General features: G+C 41.3%; 1 protein-coding gene across 1 annotated transcript; it reads left to right on the forward strand.

Moving 5' to 3' along the window:
• The first annotated feature begins 6,432 nt into the window (after positions 1-6,432).
• Positions 6,433-8,873, forward strand: LOC311615245 (heterogeneous nuclear ribonucleoprotein M-like). Its single transcript, XM_084870556.1, is given in 5 exon segments — positions 6,433-6,915; positions 7,033-7,623; positions 7,627-7,980; positions 7,982-8,516; positions 8,519-8,873. Coding segments are annotated over 5 exon segments (2,052 nt in total). The 5' UTR covers positions 6,433-6,438; the 3' UTR covers positions 8,614-8,873.
• Positions 8,874-10,164: the final 1,291 nt, after the last annotated feature.

Here is a 10,164-nt window from a genome sequence, read left to right on the forward strand (position 1 = left end):
CAGTTGGTTGGAATGTCACCCCATACTCTGAAAGATCACGGGTTCGATTCCCAGTCAGGGCACACACCCAGGTTGCAGGTTTGATCCCTGGTTGGGTGCATATGGGAGGCATTCGATTGATTTTTTTTTCTCAAATCAGTGTTCAATGTTTCTCTCTCCCATCCTTTCTCTAAAAACAACAACAACAACAACAACAACAACAACAACAAAAAACATCAATGGAAAACATACCTTCAGGTAAGGATTTTTTTTTTTTTAAAGAAGAAGATAAAGGAATATAATACTACACACCCATCATACCTATTGTACTCAATAACTTTCCCATCATATCTATTGTACTCAATCATGTTAGCACAAAAGTTGCCCAGTGGAGGGAGTTAATCAGGATTGAAATAGTGCCACAGCTTTGCCATAGCTCTGCTCCCAAAGCCTCCAAGCCGGGCACAGTGAAGTGGAACTACTTCCTCCTAGAGAACATTTTTCTGCCAATCTTCCAAAGGGCAATGTATACTCATCAAGTCTTGTGCCCTTAGCATTGCATAAGGGGGCTGCATAAGCTTAGGAGGTATAACTTTTATTGATTCAAGATGCCCTTGAAAAGGTAGACCCTCTCTTATTTCAAAGGCACATGTTGAAAAAAATCAGAGTAAAAAAATCTTACTCAAGGAAAAACAAACAACACTATTGTGTAGGTCATTACTATCAGGTATCACCCCTCCAAATTTTTTATAACACAAGTGACTTAATTTTGGAGCCAGCAAAATCACTGAAAACCTAATTGCAGAGACAAAGGCAGAAGGCAGTATTTTGCTTCTGATTACCCCCTAGAACTGCTCAGCCTAGGCCTAGATCAAAGGGGATAGTTCCTCTGAGATTATATCCTGCCTCTCTTTGTGAAAGGCTGTATTTCAGCCTTTATCCTACCCAGGTAGCATACCATGAGACTTTGGGCCTGACTTTTGTTTAGGAATCTTGGTTCTGACGGGGTGGGGAAAGGCAGAAAGATACCTTGGTGAAATAGAGATAGTGCTCTAGATCCAGCTCTCTAGAAGAGACACCAAAGCATTAGTTTTCAGCATGGTGTTTGTTTTTCATAATCAGCTCTTATCTATCCTAATAATATCTTTAACAAATATTTACTTACTTATGATGGACTTTAAAAATATAAGAATAGAGGTGATTCTTATTCATTGTTATAGACTCCGTGTTTGCAGCTCCCTAAACTTCATATGTTTAAGTCCTAAGCTCCATTGTGATGATATTAAAAGGCGGGGACCTGTGGGCAGTAATTAGGTCACTGGAGTAGAACCCTTGTGATAGGATTAGTACCTTCATAAGAAGAGATCTTGCTTCCTCTCTCTGTCCTCCACCATTTGATAATACAACAAAACTGCCACTTGCAAACTAGGCAGCAGGCCTTTACCAGACACTGGACCTGGTAGTACCATGATCATCTAGTATCAGAAACATGAGAAATACATGTTTGTTGTTTAAACCACTCTATGATAATTTGTTATAGCAGCTGTATCTAAGACATTCAGATTCTAATGTACTCTACTAGAGGCCCAACACATGAAATTTGTGCATAGGTAAGGTCCCTAGGCCTGGCCTGTGACCAGAGCCATCTTTCCTGGCTGCTAACTGCTGACCCCACCCCCCACCTCCACCTACCCATGGTTTCCCATTCACCATCTGGTGATTGGAGCCTGCTGGCTGCGGGGAGGGACCAAAAGATTATCCTTTCCTGCAAGCTCACTGCCCCCCCCACCAACCCCCAGTTCCCTGTTTGCCACCCGGCAATTGGAGCCTGCCAAGTTCCCGCCCACTCACTGGCCCTATCCTCCACCACTGATTGCCCTTTGTGTGGGGCAACTGGTGGGGTGGGGGCTTTGGTCTAGCACCACCCATGTCCACCACCACACACACTCAGTTCCCCATTTTCCTTTGGGCAATCAGAACCTGCAGGCTGGGGGCAGCTTCTGCATTGAGCATCTGCCCCCTGGTGGTCAGTGCATGTCATAGTGACTGGTCATTCTTCTGTTCTGTAGATTTGCATATTTCCCTTTTATTATATAGGATTTGAGAGTAAATGTAAAACTATAGGGTGTTGAGTATTACATATAACTGCAGTAGGACATGTGAATGTGGTACTTAGATGTTGTATAGGAAACATTTAACATAGAAGGCCAGAGTCTGCTATCCTTAGGCAGGCTTGCTTGCAGAGTTGGCTTTTGGCTAGGCTCTTGGAACTTGGATTTGGGGAAGGTTTCCATCAGTCCCAAACTGAAAAGAATGACTCACTGTACCTAAACAGTTTGTACAAACAATGTGATGTATGCTAAGCTCACGCTTTCCTTCTGAGAATCTGTAATTCTGGTACATGCTAGGCAGAACATGTCTATAATATGAGCCCTACTAAAAACCTTGAAGACTGACTCTCTAAAGAGCTTCCCTTGTAGATCACACTTCAAAGGTGCTGTCACAATTTCATGCTAGAGTAATTAAGTGCATCGTCTGTGACTTCACTGGGAAAGAACTCTTGGAAATGTGTGCCAAGTTTCCTCCAGATTTGGCCCTCATAGTACACTTCCCTTTACTTGTTTTGTTTTATATCTTTTCATTGTAATGAATCATAGCTGTAAGGCTATATGCTGAGTTCTGTGAGTAATCCTACAAATCATTGAACTTGGAGGTGGTTTTAAGGCCCTTTAACATAGGTGAATACCAAGTATCAAGGGAGTACTAGAAGAAAAGAAACAAAATGGTGAGATCAGCTAACCTAAACAATGAGCTGCTCAAAGAAAAATACCTCCAAACCACTGAAAGTATGTTAAATTCTATCTTATTTTTCTCATATGTTTAGAGATAGCTTATGACAAGAGTATGGATAATAATACAGCATGAATTCTTATCTAAAAATATACATATTGGCATACAGAAAAGACTGGAAAGAGTACACCAAAACATTAACAGTTGTTTTCTCCAGGTGAAGTGATAGAATTCTAATGCTTATTTTTTTCTTCTTCTTATATGTAACTGTATTTTCCATAATAAGCACATATTGTTTTTATAATGAAACTAAAAAATCACATAAAATTGAATGTTAAAACATAATTGAGAATAGAAAAATCAGGCATAATATACAAGTGTTCAAGAAGCTATGACTGCCAAAACTGGTTTGGCTCAGTGGATGGAGCATCGGCCTGTGGACTGAAGGGTCCTGAGTTCAATTCCGGTCAAGGGCATATACCTTGGTTGGGGGCACATCCCCAGTGTGGGGTGTGCAGGAGGCAGCTGATTGGTCTTTCTCTCTCATCGATGTTTCTAACTATCTCTCTCCCTTCCTCTCTGTAAAAAATCAATAAAATATATATACATATTTTTTAAAAAAAGAAGCTACGACTAAGAGAAAAACATTGAAAATAGATGTATAGACTGTAAAGACTTCTAGAACTTAACATTTTTGCCTCAGATTTGACTATAAATACCCTAATAGTGAAGGTAAAATTGTCCCTCCTCCTCAGGCAAAAGCTGCCTGGATAGCAAAAGTCTGCCTGAAAAAGATTTACTCTGTTGTATGGAAGAATGACTCAGCACAGGAAACCTTATGCCTTCCAAGCTCTAACCCCAGAACCACCAAATTTGGATTCTCTTCACACAGCTCCAGTCCACTCTCCCCTCCTTTTGCCAGAGCATAAGGTACATTGGCCAGTTAAGAGGGTGACTGCATTTCCAGCTGTTTCTCCCTGACAGACAGAAACCATTCTGCTTTTCACAGCCAGATGTGCCGTGGGCAACTTTCTCAGTTCAGGTGCTCTCAGATGAGGAGCCCAGCTTGGGATTTAGAACCCAGAGTTGTCAGTGGGAACCCCCCCCCCCCACATCTGAGATATCCCTCCAGAACTTCAGCTGTTATCTATGGGACCCTAGCCAGCCCTCTCACACATCTACCCTTTCGACCAGTCTCTGTGCAGTCTCAGCTGTTTGTTGTTGGTTTTCATAGTTCTCTCCATCCAGTCTTCAGTTGATTATTCAGGATACTTTTTTCTATATTTTAGTTGTAATTCACTTTGATCCTGGGAAAGTGTCAGTGTAGCTTCCACTTAATCCACCATCATTTGGAACTCCTATAACCTCCTATTTAAATAACTGGTGTGATTATGTCAGGACCACCCAGAGAATCAACTTTCCTAAAATTAATGGTGCCATATAACAATGAAATAATGAGAATGGAATCTATTATATTCACACCCTTTGGATTATACAAGAAGTGTACACCAGACTGTGGGACATCTTGGGGACCATCATAGAGTTCTGCCTACCACACACAATATGTATAATGTTGTATATTTTGGAAAAGATTGGATTTGACCACTTTGCATATATAAATATAGTCTATCCCCTCATTCTATGCTGTTAGACAGTCCTAGAGGAATATAGAAAATAACTTGTGTGAATGCCTATCACACTCAAACGCCCCTTTAATACTAGTGTTTTTTCTTTTAAGGAAATCTGCTAAAAATAAGCTGCAAAAGACAGAGACATGAACTGGAGGTGGTGATAAGGATAGGTGCTTTCAGGCAGAATAAAAGGCAATTGACATAGGAGGCAACCACAGACTGAGGGAATAACTTAACTGAAGTAAAAAACCGGAATTCCTAGACTCTGCTTTTACCTAATCCTGTAGACTTTGCCAAATCATTTTCTTTTCCTTTTATTTTCTGGTATAATAAGCAGTCTGAATGATTCTAAGTGCTGTCCCAGATTCCTATTTTGTACTACTGGAAAAATATTAATGGCAATTATGTCTTGCTTCCCAAAGTGTGGCTCAAGAAACTTCAGCATCCATAGCACCTAGAAGCTTCTTAGAAATAAAATTTCAGAATTCACCCAAGAATCTGCTTTTCAACTAGATCAGGGTATGAGTTATTAAAGCTTGAGAAGTGCTGCTTCAGAGCCTTGCTGCCCCCTTTTTGAAACCTGCTGCCCAGACTCTTTCAGAGAAATCTGGTCCTGCAGTTCTGTCAGCTGTCTGCCTCATACCTCAATTCCACCTCCTCAAAAAAAAGTCTAACTAATTAACAATGGACTGGGGTTGTGGCTCTAAGCTCAGGTCACTTCAAGAAACTACAGTCAAGCTGATCCTAATATTCATATGGAAATGCAGAGGACCCAGAAGAGCCAAAACAAAAGTTGGAGAGCTCAAACTTTACAAATTCAAATCTTCTTGCAGTAATCAAAGAAGTGTAGACCAGCTTAAAAGGATAGATATATAGACCAATGGAACAGTACAGAAATAAATCTATATATCTATGTGGGATTAATTTTTTGACATGAGTGCTAAGATCACCCAACAGGAAGAAATAATCTTTTCAGAAATGACACTGAAATAATTGAATATCCATATGGAAGAGAATTAATTTGGATCCCTATTTCATTCTATAATAAAAATTAACTGAAAATTGATCAAAGACCTAAATGTATAAAATTCTTAGAAGTACACATAAAAGCAAGCCTGCATGACTTTTGGATTTGAAAATAATTTTTTAAATATGACATGAAAATTACAGCCAACAAAAGAAAAACTAACTTGAATAGACATTGCTCCAAAGATGATATACAAATACCCAAAAAAAACAATGAATATATGCTCAGCAATATTAGTTATTAGGGAGTTTCAAGTCAAAACTACAATGGCATACCACTTTATATCCACAAGGACTGTTATAATAAAGAATAAACTAGGAAATAACAAGTGTCGATGAACATTAAGAGAATTTAGAATACTCACACATTGCTGGTGAGGATGTAAATGGTACAGTCCTGTGGAAAGTAATTTGACAATTCTTCAAAATGTTAAACATAGAATTACCATATGACACAGCAAAGAAACTCCTATATCTATACCCAAGATATTTGAAAACACATTTCATACAAAAATATGTTTACAGATATTCATAGCAGCATTGTCCATGATAGCCAACATATGTCCATTAATACATGAATGGATAAACAAAAAGTGGTATATGCATATAGTAGCCATAAAAATAAACCAATGAACTGCTGATACATTTTGAAACATGGATGAACCTTAAAAAATTATGCTAACTGAAAATAGTTAGACACAAAAGGCCACCTTTTGAATGATTCCAGTATATGCAAATTCACACAGACAGAAAGTTGATTAATGGTTTCCCTGTGATGAAGAAAAGGGGGAAATTAGAATTGGGATTAACTGCTAATAGGTTTGGGCTTATGGGAAGAGTGGTAATAAGAAAGATCTAGAATTAGATCGTAGTGATGTTTATACAACATACTCAATATATTGAAACCCACTGTATTATACATGTTAAAATGGTAAATTTAATGCTATGTGAGCTATACCTCAATAATAAAATATATAAAAACTAATAAATCAAAAGCCCAGACGCGGAAAAAATGGCGGCAGGGGTCGAGGCGGCAGCCGAGGTGGCAGTGACGGAGCCCAAAATGGAGGGGGAGAACGGCGCTCCCGGCGCGCCAAGCGGCAACGGGGTTCCGGGTCCGAAAGGGGAAGGAGAACGACGTTCTCAAAATGAGAAGAGAAAGGAGAAAAATATAAAAAGAGGGGACAATCGCTTTGAGCCATATGCCAACCCAACCAAAAGATATAGAGCCTTCATTACAAACATAGCTTTTGATGTGAAATGGCAGTCACTTAAAGACCTGGTTAAAGAAAAAGTTGGTGAGGTAACATACGTGGAGCTCTTAATGGACGCTGAAGGAAAGTCAAGGGGATGTGCCCTTGTTGAATTCAAGATGGAAGAGATCATGAAAAAAGCTGCCGAAGTTCTAAACAAGCATAGTCTGAGTGGAAGGCCACTGAAAGTCAAAGAAGATCCTGATGGTGAACATGCCAGGAGAGCAATGCAAAAGGTGATGGCTACGACTGATGGGATGAGTATGGGTCCAGGTGGCCCAGGAATTATTAATATCCCACCCAGTATCCTAAATAATCCTAACATCCCAAATGAGATTATCCATGCATTACAGGCTGGAAGACTTGGAAGCACAGTATTTGTAGCAAATCTGGATTATAAAGTTGGCTGGAAGAAACTGAAGGAAGTTTTTAGTATGGCTGGTGTGGTGGTCCGGGCAGACATTCTTGAGGATAAAGATGGAAAAAGTCGTGGAATAGGCAATGTTACTTTTGAACAGTCCATTGAAGCTGTGCAAGCTATATCTATGTTTAATGGACAACCGCTATTTAATAGACCATTGCACGTGAAAATGGATGAGAGGGCCTTACCAAAGGGAGATTTTTTCCCTCTTGAGCGTCCACAACAACTTCCCCATGGACTTGGTGGTATTGGCATGGGGTTAGGACCAGGAGGGCAGCCTATCGATGCCAATCACCTAAATAAAGGCATTGGCATGGGAAATATAGGACCTGCAGGAATGGGAATGGAAGGCATAGGATTTGGAATAAATAAAATGGGAGGCATGGAAGGTCCCTTTGGTGGTGGTATGGAAAACATGGGTCGATTTGGATCTGGAATGAACATGGGCAGAATAAACGAGATGGAGCGTGGCATGGGTGGAGGATTTGAAAGAAACTTTGCCAGAAACGAGATGGGAATGACTTAAAACTTTGGAGAGCCCCTTGGCAGAGGAATGGAAATCCTAAGTAATGCACTGAAGAGAGGAGAGATCATTGCAAAGCAGGGAGGAGGTGGAGGTGGAGGCAGTGTCCCTGTGATCGAGAGGATGGGCCCCGGCATTGACCGCATTGGGGGTGCTGGCATGAAGCACATGGGCGCAGGCCTGGGCCATGGCATGGATCGTGTGGGCTCTGAAATTGAGCGCATGGGCCTGGTCATGGACCGCATGGGTTCCGTCAAGCGCATGGGCTCCGGCATTGAGCACATGGGCCCACTCGGCCTCGACCACATGGCCTCCAGCATCGAGCGCATGGGCCAGACCATTGAGCGCATGGGCTCTAGGTGTAGAGCTTATGGGCCCTGCCATTGAGCTCATGGGCCTGAGCATGGATCGCATGGTGCCCGCAGGCATGGGGGCTGGCCTGGAGCGGATGGGCCCTGTGATGGATCACATGGCCACCGGTCTGGAGCGCCTGGGTGCCAACAACCTGGAGCGCATGGGCCTTGAGCGCATGGGCGCCAACAGTCTGGAGCACATGGGTGCCAACAGCCTGGAGCACATGGGTCCAGCCATGGGCCCGGCCCTGGGCGCGGGCATTGAGCGCATGGGCCTGGCCATGGGTGGCGGTGGCAGTGCCAACTTTGACCGTGCCATCGAGATGGAGCATGGCAACTTTGGAGGAAGTTTCGCAGGTTCCTTTGGTGGAGCTGGAGGCCTTGCTCCTGGGGTGGCCAGAAAGGCCTGCCAGATATTTGTGAGAAATCTCCCATTTAATTTTACATGGAAGATGCTAAAGGACAAATTCAACGAATGTGGCCAGGTGCTGTATGCGGACATCAAGATGGAGAATGGGAAGTCCAAGGGGTGCGGTGTGGTTAATCTCCAGAGGTGGCTAAGAGAGCCTGCCGGATGATGAATGGGATGAAGCTGAGTGGCCGAGAGATTGATGTTCGAATCGATAGTAATGCTTAAGCAGTTGCCTTCTTTAAACATCGATACCAGACCTCTGAATTTGTATTTTTTCTTGTTAACCATTTTAATTTGTTGGCTGGATATATAAAGATGTTTAAAAAATTCAGTTGCTTTTTGGGGTAATTTGAATTACTTTTTTAATGACTGGGGTTCCATTTGACTGTTTGCATTGAGATTGCAATGTGTGCAATTTTTTTTGTAGTTGTGGCATCTTGTTGACATCAAATATGACTTTGATAATAAATACCAGTTCCTGAAAACACACACACACACACACACACACACACTAACAAATCAAATGGAGACACTCATAGAGAATAGAATGAGGAGTTTGGGGGTTGGGTGGAAAAGGTGAAAGGATTAAGAAAAAACAAAACAAAACAAAACAAAACAAAAAACCTCATATACACAGACAATAATACAGGGATTTAGTTTGGGATAGGGGAAGGTAGAAGAGTGTATAGGGAGATAAAGGGTGATGGAAAGAAACTTGACTAGGGGTGATAAACACACAATACAATATACAGATGATATATTATGGAACTGTACACTTGAAACTCATATAATTTTATTAGCTAACTAGAGGCCTGATGCACAAAATTCGTGCAATAGTAGGCCTTCTTTCCCCTGGCTGACGGCCCCGGCTTCACTCTGGCATCCAGGATCTGGGCTTTCCTCCAGCTGCTGGCAGGCACCCAGGACCCAGATTTCCCTTGCAGCCCTGGCTTCTAGAAGGTCATCTGGAAGGACATCTGGTCTAATTAGCATATCACAGTTTTATTATTGTAGATGTCACCCCAATAAACTCAACAACAAAAAAAGCATCAGAGACCAACCTAGAATTTCCTTTTACTGCTCACTGAGACAGGTAGCAGAAGGGAGGCAGTGTTAATTAGTTTAAAAGAAATAAAATTAAATCACAACATGAAATAAAGTGATGAAATGCCTCCCCATTCAGAGGATATAGATCAACTGTAAGAATGATACTCTTTTCTTCTCTAGGGATAAAAGCAAATGGCACTTCTCTCAATTAAAGTGTTAGCTCGGTCCTTACTAAAGAAAGAAATTCAGTCATCTAGTTGTTTGTTCTCCAAGCCAGTTGACAGACATTTTTGCTCTCCCCGACTGAATGAACTGTTTTGAAAGTTCTGTTGATGATGAATTATTTCACTGCCATCTGTGAAAAGCCTAAAAGCTGGCAGGTCAATGAAATGTTCTCTAGGAGACTCTCAATTGGATGTTCTGCCAAAGAAACTGTAATGGCAGAAGATTTTTTTTCCCCAAATATGGTAAGTGTAAGCATTTCTGAAAAGTATTTTATAATGTCTTAAGTGTGGAGGAAGCTTTTCTCTTTCTAACTCATTTATATTCCTTTTTCCCTAGATCACTGCTTCTAAATTTCCATCTCAGGTTCAACATTACCTCCTTTAGGCAACCACCCAGAATACCTACAATAGGCAAGGGGTCTGGTTGGGAATGTTTGATATGTTAGCTTACTCCAAACAAGAGGACCTTGCATTTAAAAAAAAAAAAATTATATAACAAACTGGA

Source organism: Pipistrellus hanaki (assembly GCF_964339955.1).
Source record: "Pipistrellus hanaki genome assembly, chromosome: X".
NCBI lineage: Eukaryota > Metazoa > Chordata > Mammalia > Chiroptera > Vespertilionidae > Pipistrellus > Pipistrellus hanaki.